Here is a 19,989-nt window from a genome sequence, read left to right on the forward strand (position 1 = left end):
GTCTTCTAAGTTTCTTAGTGCTTCCTAACAATTCCTAATTCATACACATTCATACTCCAATGAACGTATCGGAGAGCAATTTGGGGTTAGTATCTTGCCCAAGGATACTTGGCATGCAGACTGGAGGAGCCAGGGATTGAACCACCAACCTTGCGAGCAGTAGATGACCTGCTCTACTGCCTGAGCTACAGCCATCCCACCTTTAATTCTGTTCTCTTTCAAGATGATCCTAGACTCCTTCAATAATTTTGAGGCGAAAGGTTCAGGGGAGGCCAAACCATGACTAATATTGCTTCAAGATACGAGTTATGCAAAGTTGTTTTGTTTTTTTTGCCTCTTTTGGAACCACATTGTTGGAGTTAAAACACTATTTTATGTGTTTTAAACTGTGTTGTCTTTGGTCTACATAGATTCAACTAAAGAAATGAGAACAAATGATTTCTTTTGTGACAGGCTGCTAATAACAAAGTGCTCAAAAATACCGTTTAAAACTGGAGAACTATTGCTCTAGACCACTCTACAAATTTACAACAGTCTGGCTCTTTGGAAGCAATAACTAGAGAATCATCAAAATTTGAAATTGGAATAAACGGTTATTTGGACCAATAATAGTGCTTTACCAATCCACATTCACTCACATAAACATTGATAAAGCACCTTAAATGTCTCAAATTCACGCTGTCGCCAATTTAGAATCACCTGACCTGCATGTCTTTAGACTGTGGGAGGAAGCTCACACATCCACAGGAAGAATGTGTAAACTCTTCGAGCTGTGATGAAAGTGCTATCTCCTGCTGCCGGTGTTTCTAATCACCACAGTTACACGAGGAGTCGGTTTATTGAGATGAACAGCTAAAGGCGCTGTTCCATTAAGTCACTGCAGAAAAATAACACACAACAAGATGATGTAATTAAAGACTGCAAAAGTGTGAACAAACAATAATAACCCTCAAGGTTGTTTCATGTATTCCTCTGAAAAAGTGAGAAAGGTTGTGGTTTTCTCAAATCGATATAATGCCAATACGTGGAGAGAAGGCTTCAGTGAGTGCTCGCATTAAACACTTCATGTCGACCTACATCAGAGTTATTTGAGCCCTTTGAGTTTACTGCATTAGGAGATTTTTATAACTCTATTATGTCTTCAGCTTAGTGTACAGCTGTAGTTTGTTTTTGTGGGGTTTCTAGCTTTCATAACAGTTGAAAAGACCTAGTGTTGCTATAGTTTTTACACCAAAGAGCATTGAGAAGTGCCACTGACCATATACAGCAGGGGTCTCCAACTCCAGGCCTCGAGGGTGAGATCTAAAAATTGCAAGACACCGGCCCTCGAGGCCTGGAGTTGGGGACCCCTGATATACACAAACATAAGTAGTGGGCCACACCCTTTAATCTTTATATTCAGAGATCCTCCATGATCAACTCTAAGCTGTGTTATTGCAGAATGGAAGCATTAAGGAACCACAGGCAGACCACATAAAGTTTACAGGTCACTGAGGTGCGCAGTGCATAAAGTCCATCAACTGTCTGTTGACTTCCAAACCTCCTCAGGCATTAATATCAGCACAAAAACTGTACTCCACAAGCTTCATGGCATCAGTTTCCATGGCTTAGCTGCTCCTGTAGGTGTAATGTGTAGGTGGTCCAATATTTGTATACATATAGTGTAAAGATAAACCCTAACTCACCTGTAGGCTTCTTTATACTGTAGGCTCACATGTGGAGGGGGGGTTGTGCTCCATGCCACTAACTAAATTAACAAGTGTTTCATTGTTAAAGGGTAACTTGATGGCATGTATAACATAGCAAAAAAATCATAAACCTGCAAACTGCTGTAATTTTCTTCACTTTCAAAACAAAGTTAGGATTCACTGTGCTCTGCAGTCATTCAAATCAAACATTTATTTCTGAGCAGGAGAACACGGTGCAGAGCTGTGGGAATGAATGAATAGGGACCGTGGGACTGTTTTCATGGGTCAGATCCTGTTGTTGTGGGGTATAACCCCACCATCCTGCTGATTCTCCATCAAATATTCATCACCTCCTGCAGAGCCAACATTTAAACACCATCATCTAGCAGAGAGGGAGGGCAGAGAGATGGATGGGGCTTTAGAGAGGTTAAGGACATTCATAATCCAGAGCAAAGAGAATGCCTGCTCCTATAACTGGTCCTCTATTTTGGGAAATCCCTGTCTGTCTTTCCTGGGCCACTGAACAGGAACACTGAAGTAGTTGGATCAGAAGTGGAACAACTTCAAAAGCATGAATTCATCGTACATCTTTACTGTACATCTACTGTGTTCTTGTAGGGCTGGAAAATGAGGATTAAGACTCTTGATTTTGGAAGGAATAAACAATTCTATTATTACCTCCATCTTTAAATGAAGAGCAATTGGAGAGCGTGTGTGCGTGTGCGTGTGTGTGTGCGTGTGTGTGTGTGTAAACATATTAAATCCAAACAGCAATGTGTGCTTGTCCTTGATCTAATACAGATTAGATGAGTGCAGACACACATACACACACACACATTTATAATGAGATTTAAACATTCAATTCCATTATTTTGGCAGTGTGCGTGGCATTAAAAGGTTGAGGTTGGTTTTTTTTGTTTTGTTTTGTTTTTTTAGAACAGCCGCAGGCTACCCCATCCTTACATCTGACCGTTTTCATCTACACTCCCATAATGCCTTCTATCTATTCTGGCTCTCCTCTGATAGCAGAATGTGTGTCAGCGATCCAGAGATGAATTTTGAATATGTATGAGGAGGAGAAGGCGGAAGAAGAGGAGGAAGAAACTGGGGCAGGGAAAGTGGAACATCATGACCAGGAGTTTGCATTGATCAGCACAGGAGAGGATGTACCTACACGGCAGCTTCACCTTCACGTCAATGATGAGCGGTGTAATGCATGGTTGTATATGGAGGGTCCTAATGAGACTTTTGCTCACTCATCACAGTGTTGAAGGCAAAAGAGATCAGAAAGTCAGTCGTGCAAAGTGTGCGTTTCATACCTCCCCATAATCTGTTGTGACCACAAGGGTTCCATCTCCACAGGAGTTGACGGTGGCTGGAAGCAGCTGCTCCTTCTCCCTGACCCAAACGCGGGCACCCTGTAACAAGCACACAAATCACAGATGTTAAGCAGCCAAAAACTGCAACCCTAAACAGGTGAGATTTTAAATAATTCATCTTTTTAGCTACTTTGGTCAGCTCCCTTATTCACAAGGGGTCACCACAGCTGCATGATTGATTTGGCAGATTTTTCCAGCAGATGTCCTTCTTGATGCAACCCCAAAAGGATTTATATCTCCTCTTGCATCTTGGAATCAAACTGGAAATCTTTCACTTGTTAGGGAAATGTGTAACCACTAAATCTTGTTGCCAGGTTAAAATTCATGTAGATAAACTGTATTGATGTAAGCTGTGGATAATTATTTATGCTTTGAGTGACTTCAAAGCATAGTTTGGCTTTGCTCAGATGTACAGTATGTACATTTTGTTTTAAACCTAGTTTTTCAAGCTAGAATTAGTATCCCATCCAATTAGTATCCACACCTAATTTCTAACATGGTGAAGCAGGAGCACTTGCAGTTGGTGTCTTTATCTTTTTGTGCAAGGAGTTTATTCATGTTCAGAGGAAGTGTGCTCTTCCTAAATATTTCTAAACAGACAAAGCCCTCCTTCACACAGTCACTGACCTCTGACCTGAAACCCATAAACAGAAGGACAGTGCAACAGAGGACAGATGAGTCAATGGAGCGACTGAAGCGCTGGAAAAACAGGAGGCGCACCATACGTCCACTTGTACAGTTTAGCTTAAAGTGTTGCAACAAAACTGAATCGCTTGTGAGTTTACCCAAGCACTGCCTCTAAAACAGGTCCAAGAAGTGGTGTCAAATGTAATCAAAACAATACTTGAATAAAAAACGTTGCTTATTTTATTAACGATTATAACTCCAACCACGGGGCGCCTGCTGGAGGCTGCTGTTGTGTTACTACAGTATAAAATATATCCTCAGACAAGAAGCTATTAATGAAAAACACTTTACATCAATAAATACTTAAAATGTGCTTACAGCTGAATACGACTACTATTCTCTGTACTCTGTGAACTGTTTGAATTCAAAACAGAGGAAGTTAAAATAAAAGGTTACACTGTCAACAGAGAAAACACACAGTACTGTAGTTTGTTAACGACAAAATCTCACTAGAGAGCTGAATTTTGTGCACTGAAATTAATTTAAACTATTTACTTTCTACATTGTGCTCTCACATGTGGAATGTGTGACAGGCTTTTTTCACTTTTTCTGACAAATTAGTCATAATGATGGTGATGTTTGTGGGTGTTTGAATCACACTCACTGCACTCTTGTTGATGAGTCCACCTTTTAAGTGATGGTGTTATCCATAATGTATGAATTTTCTTGTACTTAGAGCAAAGTTTCGTGGCATAAGCGCTCCAGTCTAAATCCTAAGCAGAGGCGTGAGTCCTAAAAGGCTCGGTGGACCAGCAGATGTGTGCATATGAATGACGTGAGCAGCAGAAGACAAATGGAAAAGAATTGTTTTAGCAACAGATGGTCCCACAGCCCCAAGCATCCCCTGACAACCTTTATCACTTTCTGTTTCCTCTTCCCTCTCTCCCACTCTCTCTTTTTGGGTTCTTTCAATCCCTCAGTGCCGCACATACGCACACGGATAATAACAGAAACCCAGTCATGCCTCGGGCTATGGAGCTAACCAGGCAGAAACCAGTCACACACCAATACAGTGTCTTACTTATGCACACAAATGGGTTGCTTAAGGTGAGGCTTAGGGGATAAAATGTCTGAATCCATCTGAAAACAGACTTTAAGGCTATTGGCTTTTGCAAAACATAAACCCATCTATAGTTCATCTTCTGCACTAGTCTGCAAAAAGGTTTCCTTCACTGTTCTTTGCACAGCAACTCTCTCTATATATATAGCTGCCTCGTTGCTCCTCTTTATCCTCTCTGTCTTTTTTTCTGTCAGATTCCACCGTACTGAGACATTATTATGACCTGATGACCTACTCACAGTTCACTGGTACTCCACTACATGTTTTAGCTAATAAATTGGCCTTTGAGCCGACTTAAACTTCAAATACTGGTGCTGTTGCGTCTGCCCTGAAGCTAAGTCATTGTGTAGGCTGAGTTTATATCTCATACAGACATAAACTCACCTTATGTGAACCAGAAAAGCGATGAATGTTTCTGCTTTCTGACTCTCTCTCTGTCTCCTCTTTAAGCAAATTGGTTTCCAGTCCCAGATCGATATGCAATCTCATGGGCAAACTAAGGGGAGACAGAGGGTTATAAATGACCTGCCAGCACCAAAGCCTCTCCTCTCCTGTTTGTGTCCTCCTCCCCTCCTCCCATCTATTACTGCCCCAGACAGACAGAAATAGCCATGCATGACAACAAACACCAAACCTTTCTGTGACCTAATATCTACGGCTGTAACATCGCCTTTAACACTATGCTTCGCATTGTTTCTCTGCTCCATGAAATTCAAACCAAACCACAGTCAAACAGCCCCCAGGCTCTGCCCCATTACCTTTTCGTCAAGCTCCATTAAGCGTCAATTGTCACTTTACCCTCAGAGATGACCTCTGACCTCAAGTCTTACATCCGACTCTATAACCAACAGGAAATGCTAAAACAATAGCGAGACATCTTTCCCGTGGAATGCTGTGACAGAAATACAGCAGCATAATTTCAAGTACAGCTAGGATATGTATGATGATGATGATGATGATGATGATGATGATGATGATGATGATGATGATGATGATGATGGCTAATGCATGAGTGTGTTTTTTTCTTGTGTGAGCCCCAAATCTTTTTTTGTTTTTATTCACAACTGATTGATTGAACACAACACTTTTTCAAATTGTGAATTATTCTTATCAGAATTCTGGCCTTAATCCTCTTGGCCCTTTTGTCTGTTCAGGCAATTACATGGACCCCTGTGCCATATAATCAAGGCTCTTCCCATGGAGATAGTCTCTGATGAAGGATCTCTCCTTCTGAGAGGAGCTCTCTCCAAAGCAAATGCTGAGTGCAAACATATGACCAACATCTGCAGGAATGGAATCACTCAAAAGTCATCATTAAACCTTAAATGTTTTTCACTGGTCATGACATAAAGCTATGCTCTGTGGTTAACACGAGCTTAGATATTTGATCAACTTAAAAAGAAGCTGTTGACTGTCATGGCTGCATTGAGAAGAAAGAGAAAAGAAGAAGACCCCTACACGAAGAAATAAACCCCTCTGGTTCATATGAATCCAGTGTAGCAACAAAGGGTCAACAGTGGACAACGTGTTTCATGACTCCACCCTTTAAAGATTGTTTTTGTGCATTTCTGGACTTCTTCTACCATTAGTGCTGCTTTTTTGGCGTTGGTTTTATATCATTTTTGTGGTCAGAACAGGACTTAGAGGGAGTGATCTAAAAATAGCTGCAGAGCTGGGAGACGTTCTGAGGGACACAGGAAGGGGATTTTAAATCATGCATGATTTTGGCTTGTAAAAGCGCCATAAAATTCTTTATGTAAGCATACTTAAGAGCTGTGCATATTTTACATAAACTAATGAGCCCTCGCTAACCTTCTCAACAGACACTTTTGGTCCTGATGCCCTGCCTATCAGATCTGTGAAGTTGTGCTGTTTTAAGCTAAATGCACATGCACAATGGCACATGTTGGTATTAGCAATTTAATGTTTAGCTAATTTAAAATACAAAGTTTAAGTGAGACTTATAATAATATTGGACTGGTTCATCTTCAGAGGAAACTGAATATCAGGACATTGAAAATTGTTCTATTGCTTCTTGGAGATGTTCAAACTGGACACACTGACAGTCAGACTTTGACTTTGACCAACAGCTACAAGACTTTAAAAATGGCAATCAGAAAAAGGTGAGATAAAAAGTCAAACTACACATAAATAAATGACAGCTTAAAGAAGGAGATGAGTCACTGCGGGGCAAAGTCACGTCTGACAAACTCGGTATAATAAACTGAAATGACAACAGAGGAGAGGAGACAGACAGAGAGGGCAGACAAATGGGGAAAATGAGGACAATGAAGACAAGGGCAGGAAAACAGCAAAGTGTGTAACAAAAGGTTACAGGTACAGGAGGTTGAAGAAGACACAAAATGACAGAAACGAGATACGAATTAATAAATTATGCCAAGAGCAGATGACCGCTCAGCAACAAATAAAAGGAAAACTAAAGACCAGCGTGTTTTTTTTAATTATGTGTATCTGTCTCTTTTGTGTATCTGTGTTCATAAAATTTGTCAATCCCTTTCTAATCACAAGCATCAGGTAGTAATTTTTATTAGGCTCCAGGATGAAGGGACCACTTATGGCCTGGTCCTCTGTGATTTTGTTAAATAATATATATAATAAATAATATATATATATATATATATATATAGAGAGAGAGAGAGATAGAGATATAGATATAGATATATATATATATATATATATATATATATATATATATATATATGTATATATATATAGGCTGATCGGCACAATGTGTTTCAATTGCTTCCTTCTACGTGAGAATTTTTGGCAACCCCAAAGAGTTTGTTTGTTTTTTTTTAGAAAGAACTACTGAAAAATAGCCAGAAATACTATAAAAAGCACAGATATTTGTCAAATAAGGTAATATTAACTCTTACATGAGTGGTAAGAGCCCACTCCAAGAGGGGACATTCTGTAGCAGTATAAAGTGGTTTTTATTTTCCACCAAAATGTTATGAAAATGCCATAATAGTGAACTGTCAATATGAGGCAGAGAGCACAAAACAAAGAGCAGCAGAAAATCCTAGAAAGTAGGATTATCACAAATATGTAGTAAATTTGTATGTGAACTGGAGAGACACCTTCTATCGCCTTTTTCCTCGCAAAAAGCATTCTGATCTGTCGTCTTAGCGTAGCGCTGCCTGTGTCGGAGACCTAAACTGTGTCAGTAATATTCCATTAAAGGTGATAATACAATCAGGACAGCGAGGCTTTTAGCAGATTATGGCTGCTGGAAGGAGAGCAACAGCATGTGTTTATCCGTGTGGTCTGTGCATGTTGGTGTGTCTGTGTGTATGCTTATGTGCATGTGGGCTAGTGGGTGTCACTGGCCTGTACATCTGCCGTTAAAAGGGATTGCAGTGCAGATTCAACACTGCAGGTATAAATAAACATCTGAGCGTAAATGGAAACATGACCACAGCAAAAAACATTAAGAGTATATTAATTTATCCATAGTCGTATACCATGAGTGTCTTTTAATTTAGGTTTTATAAAATGACTCCAGGTCATTTTTTAGAATGTTGCATGGGCATCATTATTATAATTATTAATTTTTTTAATCTTTTTTATTATTTGTAAGAAACAAAGCTTAAAACTAACGTTAAATTTGAGATTTAACGTTAAGTTAGTGGTATGGGATATCAGTTGTCAACAAAAACCCTTTTTGGGGGGAGTTTTCAAGACATAAACATAATCAATTTCCAAAGGTGTTTCGGGAGAGAGCTAAAGAAACATGGGTGTCATCTGCATAGATATTATAAGTCTCCCTGTACTTTTGAAAGATTTCACTTTGAGAAAGCATGTTCAAATGAAATAAGGGTCCAAGAATCGATCCTTGGAGGAAACCATATAGCATAAGGTAACAAATTGTTACATGAGTGGTCAACCCTTACCTCATGTGACCTCTCATGTGGGGTGGTCACATGTAGTCACTCTTGCAGAGAATGGAAGAATTCCCTCCTCTTTATCTAGAAGCTCTTGTATGTTCAAATGTAGTTTTCTGATCACTCAGGTGTCTTGATTCTTTCCTTTTGCTTTTTAGTGAAAATCTTGAAAAAGCCATATTTTCTATACATTTGAGAACATAATATGTCAGCGGTCTACATTCTGTAGTCTCTGCCATCTTTTATTGCCACTGCTCTTTAGCAATTGGGGGCGGCAGTGGAACTTACCTATGTTGGCACCTACATAAGCATTGAGGATAATGAGCATTGAAACCATTAAAGCCAGGTCAATGTATCACAAGACTGATAAATTTTACAATATTAGCTACTATAAGCTCTATTAGTGTTGGCATTTGTAACAGCTGACAAATGAAAATACAAACAATAAATAAGACAGGTGAGAAACACCCTTCAATGTTGTTAAGAGGATTAACATTGCATAGTTTGTTCACTTGCCTGATGCCAACATGCATTTGGAACGGCACAAAGACAACAACTGACAAACATAACTGATCTGAGCAGAGCATAAATAACTCGAAGAATTACCACACATAACAAAGGTTACAGAAATCTGTTTGGGTTTTGTGCAACTGAAAGAAAAACATAGTGGCCAAAATATCAGAATATCAGATTTTTAAATCACCAAATATCAGTATCAGCATTGGTCTTAAAAATCTTAGATCGCTTGGGCGTTAGAAACCATTTTAACTATGACGGATCTGTGTATAACAACATCAGTCCTGGTTACTAACACCATCTCCACCAATGGAAAATACTTCAGCACTCAGTGTTTTCCCATTATATAACAATGTACCAGGATGCCTGTGTTTTTAATGTAGTGTATATGTATATATCTTTATAGTACTTTTTTCTGGGGGATCTTGGATGATTAGCAACGCATGAGTGGCTGCTAATTTCAAAACAATCTTACAGGGAAAAAAGAAAGAAACCAACATTCCCATAGTTGCCTGGGATTTTGTAAAGTATGGTTTAGAAATTACCTCTACGTGATTCCTTTTCAAAACTTTTTACAATTAACAAAGTGCCTGATTTCTATCCCCCTGTGTCCATCCAAATAGGATGGCAAAGGCACTTATGCAGAAAGGTCTTTGGGTCATGGATTTAACATGCAGTCCATATAACTACTGGACAGCAGAAATGCAACGGGTTTTAAGAACATAAGTGCCCTTTATTTCCTGCTTGGCTGCATAGCTGTTATTTTAGGAATATCTGAAGCCTTGGACAGCTTAATTCCAAAACAAACATGATTTTCCAAAGGTAAACTGGATCGAGGTCTGCTGTTAAATTACAAACCAGGAGCAAGTGTGTGTGTATGTACAGTACAAATCCTCTTTGAGCTCTGTGCTAATTATCACATTCTCTCACATCTTGGATTAAACTACAGTCACACCCCCACTAACACCCTGGCAACAGGACTCCACGGCAACAGTGTGGAAACAGGATACCATGGAAACAGCCTTTCTCCTCTAGGCACTGGTGGATGCTGGGAGTTGATGTTCAGGTGAAGGGGGTTGTGATCTAATTTTAATGTTTTCAGCACAGTTTGTATGTTTGTTAAGCAAAAACTAAGTCAAATTTTAGAAAACTTGATGAAGGACTAGGCTGTTACCAAAGAACACAGTAAATGTTAATACTGTTCTCACAGTTTTGTTTAATTTTTTTTTACTGTTTTTAACTTGTCTTAAATATCCTTCGTCTGTGCTAAAGCTTGTGTTTTATTGTTATTTTTATTGTTGTTTGTCTGTCAATCTGCCACCATGATTACACAAAAACTACCAAATTTCAGCAATGAAGAAGCTTAGCAGGGTTGAAAGAAGACCTCTTGGTGCAGATCTCTATCAAGGGATAATTTGCTTTCAGTGCAGAATTTTTGCAACTTGTCATCAGGAGTATGCAAAATCTAAATGAGCAATTTTCATGACATTTCTAGAGGTGAACCATGGTCAGAGGAATAAACCCTGCATATCTAGATCCCTATAGTAAAAAATTGCAAGACACTGCCAATGGCCTGTGGGTATTTTTAATGCTAGGGCTGACAAAAAAATTTAACGATTGAAGTCATGCCTAATATTTTTTTCTTCTTCATTCCTCTGCTCATTAGGGGTCACCACAACAGATGATCTTCCTTCATCTTATCCTCTCCCTTGCATCTTCTTCTGACACATCAACGATCTGCATGTCCTCCTTCACTATATCCATAAACCTTGTCTGAAATCTTCCCTTTTCTTTCCTCCTGCCTCAATGGCATTACCAGTCACAGTCCCTACATTTAAAACTCTTCTCTTATAGCCACCATACTACCTTCCCTTCTCTGTCGCTGCCTCTAAACGTGCCTACCCCCACTCCTCTTCCTTTGTTTTCACTCAACAACAGCATAAGAAATCTCATTCTCAATGATCCGCATCTTTGATTTGGCAAAGATTTAACACCAAATGTCCAGTACAGAGAGTACACTGGCTCCATGGTTTACTCCATGGCTGTTTTAATAATGATTAATGGTTGTGGAAGTGGTTCTGATTTTTGCCAATTTAATTACAACTTAATATGTATGATATCTGATATCTGAGTTTATCGTAATAGCATTAGAATGTTTTTTTGACATTGGACAAACCAGACAAATTCATTTGGTTTAGAAATCGAACCGCTCTGTTGGTTTAGGACCATTAGTCCAATCAATCAAATTGGGCACAGTCTAGTCCAGAAGCCCATAAATATAATTAAAGACTTTTAAATCAGGAAAGCCAAAATACAATAAAAATTATGTAATATACTATGTTTCATTTTTTGTTACCCAGAAAATTGTGACATTTGTTAGTTCCCATGATACTACCATAGTATCATGGGAAATGTAATTAAATGTAATTAAATTCATATCTTGTAACATAGCTTTACTTTAGATGAGGCAGAGCTGTTACACCTACACATGCTGGGGAAAAAAAACAAAAAACAAAAAAAAGAAGTGGTTTAAAGGAGAAAAAAAGATAAAGTGGAAACAGAGAGGAGAGAATAGAGAAAGACAGAGCTGCCAGAAGGGGGAGGGAGGCTGACTGAGCAGCTCTTAAAGTGGTTGGTTGAGCGAGATGGAGAAGCACCAAGAGAGTGGCCGCAGGGAGAGAGAGAGCATCAGAGGGAAGGGAAAAGAGGAGAGAGAGAGAGAAGCAAAACTGATGCAGCTCCAAAGCAGAACAAATGTGTTTGGAGCTGCTGAATATAGGTCACACATCTCCAGTGACTGTTCCCTTACCTCCACTGAACCAGATTCCTGCAGTATGCACTTCATACCAAATCCGGCATAATTTGTACCACAATGGATTGGCATGGGCTCTGCTTAATTTACCCTAAGGTTTTTTCCATGAACACCCATTGCACGAAAGAAAAAGGACCGACTTTTCTTTTTCTACAATTAGAAGACACTTTATGCTGTTCAAGCTGCATAAAAATGCTTCCATGAATGTTTCACTGCATATGTGCAAATTGCCATGGAGAATGCACTGATTTTTACAATCACCCTCATAGTGTGAGAAACCTTTTATTGCTCCTCAACTACTCTCGGTACAAGATACAGCGACCACTCAACAAATTGAAAGGTAGTAAATAAAAATTTACTGCTTATTCAGTTACACGGACAAGCAAGCGAGACAGAAACAGAAGACAAGGGTCTTTAGTGAATATCAAACTGGATAAAAACAAGCAGAAATGACACCAAAGCTGTTCCTTGCCTATTCGCACCTGCCTGTCTCACAGTTATTGGTTCATTTCAGCTTTACACCTGTTCAAAGCTATCACACGTGCACTGACACGAACACAAACTATCACCCCTGAAAACAAATGTCACCCAACTCACTCATAAGCACATTTAGATACTCAAATTTAGATACTCAAGTGCTGACAGCAAAGTACTCAGCAGTCATCATGAAGCAGCTCCAGGGAAAATTATTTTGAAGCATTATTTAAAAGCATTTTAATTACAGTGGTCACTGGGGCATAAAACTGTATGTATAGAATCTATTAAAGACAAAGCACTTAAAATGTTTGCTGATTGTGCTCCAAAACTTCCAGCTTATGTAAAGCCCAGTCAGATTTACATATAAACAACAGAACTGAACATAAGACATTTTTTAAAGTTTTTAAAATTTTAACCCAGTTTAGGAAATAACTTATTTGAAACTAGCTAAGAGTATCTAAGAACTTAAGAAGCACTTTTTAAATTTAAAAAACACTCAAAATACCAGATGGAAGCTGCACCAGGAGTAACAATTTGGGGGTTTTTTTCAGCCACCATAACAAGGAAGTGATTGGGTTATTTTCATATTAAGAGTGGATAAAGTCAACACAACTGCCATAATTTACTACTAACCAGGCCAGTATGATTATGCGGGGATTATACAGTAGTCTAATACCACCTGATATTTCATGCTTGGCTGGATGGCCATCACATTTTCTGCCTGGGTTGAGAGAGAGACAGAGCGGTCAGCTGTTCACTCTTTTTTTTTTTTCAGAGATCCAAATGGAGGAATGCAGGGGTACGGGATGGAGCAATGAAAGCAGAAGAGGAAAGAAACTAAGTGGATGCTGGACAGACACCTCCCAGAAGGATTGATTACTCAGCACCTGACTACTGCATGAAGTCATGTTTCTGGGTAGCAGCTTATGCATGTCTGCAGGGCCTCGTAACTCAATAAGTCACTCCATTTTCAGATCTCATGCAGCCTTTCATAGTCTGTGCAGTGTGGGGCTGCTTTATGGTGGTCTGTGAGTCAATGCTATGATCAATATATTACAGACAAACTGATGGGAAATGAAGTGGGAGTGTTGGTTTTTGTATTTTGATGTAGTTGTGTGGTAATCTGTGGGCTTATCATGGTTATGTCATGCAGTTAGAGAAGAAGTATGATCAGCAGTGATTCTCATAGCTCTAGTGCCCAAACATATACCCTCACAACCACTAACACACGGACACACACACACACTAATAAATTGCATGACATCACTGCAATGTGAGAGGCATTTAAACCCATATCAGATTAACTTAAGATGGGGGGGAGGATAAGTAGCTTGGAGAGGATGGCTACTGGCATCGGAGTCAGTGGACGAGACTGTTTGGGTGCCTGAGCCACTAAATGGGGGTCTGAGGAACAAGACACAAATGAAGACAGAGAGTGGTAGGAAGCTTGTATCTCCTGATTAGGGTGTGAACATGTACAGTGAAGGGCCTATAAGGAAAGAAAATAAAGCAACAGACAATGACAGCCTAAAATGCTTACAACTCTGGATCAGATTAGAGGAAAATGAGACTGGTTTTGTCATCTTTGTGGGAGAGTGGGAGATTAATTAATAACCAATGTTTTACTTAATGTTCAATTACAAGGGCAGTTAATTTATCTCCCTCCTGCTTCACCTATTCTAGCTCACATACATATAAACACACACACAGAGACATATCCCTCACACTGCTCCTCCTCCCTCCTCTTTTACCTTCCTCTACCGGCCCAAACCCTGCCATGGATCCGATCTCTATCCCATTCACAGCGCAATTAAAAACACACACACACACACACACACACACACACACACACACACACACACACAGAGTGGGTCTGTTCATGGCAGCATGCCGTGGTAGGGCTGTTGCTGAAGGCCAACACGGTTTACCCTCCCTTAACAGATTGGCTTTAATCCGGCAGTCATCCTTATGGATGCAAAAGCCCATGTCAGCTCCCGTTTGGCCAATTTTTCTGCGGCTCTGCTCTGAATTAATTCACCAAGCCGGCAGTCAGGCCCTGATCCTCTGCAGTGATAATGAAACAAACGGTGTTTTTCCCCGAGATACATGAAGACTATAACATATAGTGGGACCAGGCCTTCCTCTGGGTTTGGGGGTGGCGGACGGTGAGGATGCTTCTGCTCGACGGAAGCAAAGCGGCACCTGCCATAATTGACGTGAATCAAAATGAAAACGTATCTTGCAGCATAGACATGCAGCGGTGTAAATCCAGGCATCATCACGCCATTAATGTCATTCATGTTTATCTCCGTAACCGTGACACAGATTCTCAGTGGCCTTACCTCTGCAAAAAACGCCTCCATCCTGCCTACTCCTCCCTGACGACTCGCGCCCGGCCCGGCAGAGCGCAGACACCGGCTCCGGTCTCGGGTGCGCAAATCTCACCAACTGAAGAGTGAGCCTGTTTGTCGAGATGAGGGAAAGGTAGCAGTGCCTCTGTGTTGGTGTTTCCCATTCAACGAGCGTTTATTCTATAATCTCCGAAATAGCCCAATTTCTCAAACACACCTCAGCTGCGTCCACGCTCTATGCGCAAAGAAAAACACACATGAGAAAATTCCACGGAGGCTGAGAGGAAAAAAATGAAAAATGTCCACGCCAGGGATCCGTCGGAGGAACGCTAATTGAAGCGCCCCGGTTTTCCAGGTCTGCCTGGTTTGTGTATCAGTGTGTGTATGTGTGTAGATGTATGTGTGCACGTGTGAGGATGTGAGTATCCTGCGTGGGGTTGCGAGAGGACCAGTCCGGGGGTAGGATGAGCTTGACGCTGCCCACGCGCACACACCGATGGGGCGGTGCAGACACAGCCCCCTCCGATATAAAGCACACATTATAAGCTCACACGTACAGATGTGCGAGCAAACCTTAACCAGCGCTTTTGCGGTCACAGACAGTCCACCTAGAGGTGAGATGACGCTTCTGTGGTTGTTGACAGATGAAAGAACCTCTGTCCCTCTTGGTCTAATTACAGATGATCATCCCGAACCAGATTATCCGGCTACATCCCATCACGTCAGTGTTCATACAGCAATGAGTCCCGAAAAAACAAAAAGAAAAGAAAGAAAAGAGTATTTTTGTTTTTATAAATGAAATAAGATGAGAAATGCTGGTGAAGCAGGTTGCCTTGTTTGGAGAGATTAGGTCTCTTGTTTAATATTTTGTTCTGTCAAAATGCTCGAGAATGAAAAACTCAAAGCCAATGTAGACTGTTTCTTTTTGTTATAGAACTACTTTATAAAAAAGTAATGTGTTAATGTATTGTGTGCCATTTAGTTTTTTTGATGTCTGATCTTTTTCAAAAGCATATGCTGCAAAAATCATGAACAAAATTATTTGAGTTTTATTGCCTTGTAATTTCCTTTACCAGTGAATCACAAGATGTTGCTATTGATGTAGCTCCCAGAGTATTAGTGAGCATTTGAGTAATAAAGACATCAGATAGATTGTATAAAACCTGTTACCACAGCTGTTACCTTCTGTGCAAAAATTTGCTTGTGTATCAAGGGTATAAAGTTATTATAACCATTAATGCCATGAATACAGACAAGCTGACATGAAAGTTTATAAAGCTGAATAAATGATATCTAAATTAGCAATGAGGCAAGTGCTGTCAAGAGCATTCATGCTTTGTTGTGCTTTTCCAAAACCAGTGCACAAAGAAAAAGTGGGGTCAGAGGGATTGGTGATGGTGGTGGGGGGCATTGCTATATAATCTTTCTTTCTTTCAAAAAAAAAATGTTGCTTGGTGTATAGGAGTAGGCTTGGTTACAGGATCAGTCAGAGCCCCTGCCCCCAGGCTGAAAAATGATATCTCATGGCACACACACACACACACACACACACACACGACCATAACAGTGAGGGCAAAACATCCCAAAATCAGAAAGAAAAACCAATAAAGTCTCCAAAGACCACAGTTTGGTATAAATAGACAGACAGCTGGTTTATGTGATGTGGACCGTGTGAGGTTTTTATTCTTCTTTTCACAGCACCAGGCTGCAGGGGCCAGGTGCAGCTTTTAGGAGCCCAGCAGGCTGAGGCCTCTCTTGGGTAAAGCATAAGCTCAGCCTGTTCCCCACGGAGCCCTGGAGGTATAGGGGTGGAGAGGCTCCTGTGTGCATGCTTGGAAGTATTATTTAGCTGTACCCTCCATCTTCATCAGAGCAACAGTTCAAAAACTAGACCCGCCAGCAGGGCCCCATGCGCGTTTTGTGTTTGTGAGTAGACACATACACACATGCATGTACATAAACACTCAGGAAATGAGACCCAATGTTACTGATCGTTTCTCTGATCTCACTTTTGAAGGAAAAGGAACATTGGTACTCTGGGACTTTCACCTGATTTTAAGCATCGATTTTACACCTAATTTCTGGGGTTTGTCACACTAAGACAGTTCAGGTAAAGTTAAGCAAAGTGGAAATGATTAGTTGATTTATTGATTCATTGATTAAATGCTCAGCACAAATTGATCCGGAAAAAGTTTTAATTATCATCTTTAAAATTTACTAAAACATTTTTTCTACTTCCAGACCGTCAAATGGGAAAAATTCCTACTTCCTTCTGTTTTTTTACTGTAGTTGAAACTGTCGGGTCTCAGACGTTGCAAAAGGGCTTCCACAAATGATCTCTTAAGCAAAATAAAAATCTATATGATGGAAAAATCTATTGTTTATTGTTTCCAGTTCTAGTTTTAACTACACAACACACTGATCTTCCTTTTGATTATCTGTCAGCACTAAACCCCTCCCGGCTGCTACATGAGGGTGCTTTAAACAAATGCACTGACTGTATTTTTGATTTGGGTTTAACATGGGAGTCAATAGAGCAAAAGTAACAGCTACAAATTTGCCCAGAAAAATCTCTGATGCGGAAAGACAGAGGAGTCGTTGCTGTTCATGACCCAGCAGACTAAGTCATCCAATATTCACATGTGTACAGGAACACACACACACACACACACACACACACACACACACACACACACACACACACACACACACACACACACACATTGAAATACACAGACAAGAAAGTATGGGCTATTAAATTCTCATTACCATGACAACACCAGGACTGAGTGACCCTCAGCAGTGAATTGTGGGATAGATTTTGTTCCCTGCAAGTCAGGAGCAGAACTCTGCTTACTCATCTGACCACAGCTTCATCTCTTTCTCCTTGATGTCTCCTTCTCCTCTTACTGTTACACTGAATATTTGTGTGGGTGTGGGTGGGTGGGTAGGTGGGTGTTGTGGACAGATCATCAATAAGTCCGATGGTACTCTGGGCAAAAACTGGTTAAATACTAAAGGTGGTCATACCAAATATTCACTTTCAAGCTCATTTGTATTGTGAAAACTCAGTTTTTACTGTACTTCCACCTACTGCACCTATTTGCCACCTTCCAAGGCTGGATCAAGACTTTTGCACAGTGCTGTAATTTAACAATTGAGCTAACTGAGTGTGTGCATGTCATATGTTGCATGTGCTAACAGGCATCACTCCCGGTGATACAGGCAATCAGTTTTATGAGCAGAGCACCCATAAATCTTTCTACATTTATTACCATCTTTCATTTTAAGTCTTTGATCTTCTGTGACCTCCCCCTCTCGCTCTGGACGTGTTTATGGTTGTCTGAAAGGACACGTTGATTGAAAGAGCTCCAGAGAAACTCAGCGTGAAATGTCCCAGTTGATCATCAACCTTACTTTGTAGTGATTAACTGGTAAAATGGGGCAATCCAAAATAAGGCCTCGGGGCTATATTTGGTTCTCAGCAAGTTCTATAAATGGTCACACAAAGACAAAAAAGCATTGTGTGGTCAGATACATGGACAGATATGCATCACAGAATAGTTTTTAGGTTACATGTGATCACAGGGAGTATGCAGTCTATGTTTTATATTTTTTTAAATATTGATGAGGCTGCATTTTTACGAAAAAAGTCCATTTTTCTCTGATGGAGCAGATGGGTCATTTTTTGTATCCACCTCTATGTGATAACTTTCAAGCTTGTGACCATGATAAACTAAGGTTTTGGGGGTTTTTTAGTTTATCCTCGATTTTTCCCATTTGTGATGTGACAGTGATTTCACAGACATAATATTCTTCACTAACAGTCCCTTGTTAGAATGGGTAAAATAAAGGAAAAGTAAAGTAAGGAAAATGTAAGAAAAATGGCCTGCCACTGATTTACCACTCTGCCTCCAACATTCCCATTATGAAGAAGGCTTTTTGTTCCAGATATTACTGCAATCATCCTCAAATATCAGCGGCTGGGTAACTTTTAGGAGTTTCATATACAATCTTTTATTTGTCTTTTAGTCATCAAATACGTTAATCAAATTAGGTTTCATCTCTTTATTAAAACAGTCTCTGACTTGTAGATATTTAAAGAAATTTTTTCAGAAGTGGATAAAAGACTCACAGCCCTCGTTGTTAGTCAGAGCCCTGTAAGATCGTATTATGTGCCCACTGGCTATTCTTCTTTTATGAAAATATTTCAACATGTCTTTGTCTTGCAATAAATCACCAAAATCACTTTTGGCAGTAAATATTATTACTGCAACTGTAGCAGTTTTGTTCACATTTAAATTTTGTTTTGTTTGTTTGTTTCAAATTACTCATAAATACCAAATCTCTGCCAGCAGAGGACAAATACTTATTTTAGCAATCATCGCTGAGATACCAACACATAAAGACAAACCCAGTTAAAATCAGACACAAAGACTTGAAATACAAAGCCTCATTTGACTCAGAAACCTCTTTGAGTTAGAGCTAACAAGGTTTTGGTTTGTTTAGCAACAGATTGTTTAACTTCAGATTGAAAACAGAATACGAACAACAGTCGCCTCAAAGTGCTTTATACAAGAAAAGACAAAGAAAACCCAACAATTGCCCAAGCCCCTGTGAGCAAGCACTTGGCAACAGCAGGAAGGGAAATCTCCCTTTTAACAGGAAGAAACCTACAAAAGAACCAAGCTAAGGGAGAGGCAAACATCTGCTGTGACTAAACTATAAGAGAGAGCTAGAGTTTCATAATAACTAATGATTAAATATAGTTGTAGTGTATAAACACACACAGGGAAAAAAGAGATCAATGAAGAAGAAATGCTCAGCCCCCCCAATAGCCTAAGTATATTGCAGCATAATTTAGAGACAATTCAGGGTCACCTGAGTCAGTCCTAACTATAAGTTTTATCAAAAGTGAAAGTCTGCAAAGTATATGTCTTATAAAATCTCTATACAAACAGCCTCTTGCTTGCATTTTCTTTCAGCCTCCATTTCTCTTTACATCTGTATTGATTATTGGCTGCACTGTTGGTGATGACCATTAACCTTTTAGTTTGGTAAAAGGCTTTCTGTCTAGTGTACATTTGCATGTCTGGCTGCACAATATTAAAGCA

General features: G+C 39.9%; 1 protein-coding gene across 1 annotated transcript in view; it reads right to left on the reverse strand.

The window, feature by feature from the left end:
• myo10l1 (myosin X, like 1) overlaps positions 1 to 15,310 on the reverse strand; it is a 46,092-nt gene extending 30,782 nt beyond the window's left edge. The window contains exons 1-2 of the mRNA XM_063497304.1: positions 14,867 to 15,310; positions 3,008 to 3,106 (exon numbers count right to left, since the gene is read on the reverse strand). Of these exons, the coding sequence (XP_063353374.1) occupies positions 3,008 to 3,106; positions 14,867 to 14,887 (120 nt within the window). The 5' untranslated portion in view covers positions 14,888 to 15,310. The remainder of the gene's footprint in view (positions 1 to 3,007; positions 3,107 to 14,866) is intronic.
• Positions 15,311 to 19,989: the final 4,679 nt, after the last annotated feature.

This window comes from Pelmatolapia mariae, linkage group LG16_19, assembly GCF_036321145.2.
Source record: "Pelmatolapia mariae isolate MD_Pm_ZW linkage group LG16_19, Pm_UMD_F_2, whole genome shotgun sequence".
Classification (NCBI taxonomy): domain Eukaryota; kingdom Metazoa; phylum Chordata; class Actinopteri; order Cichliformes; family Cichlidae; genus Pelmatolapia; species Pelmatolapia mariae.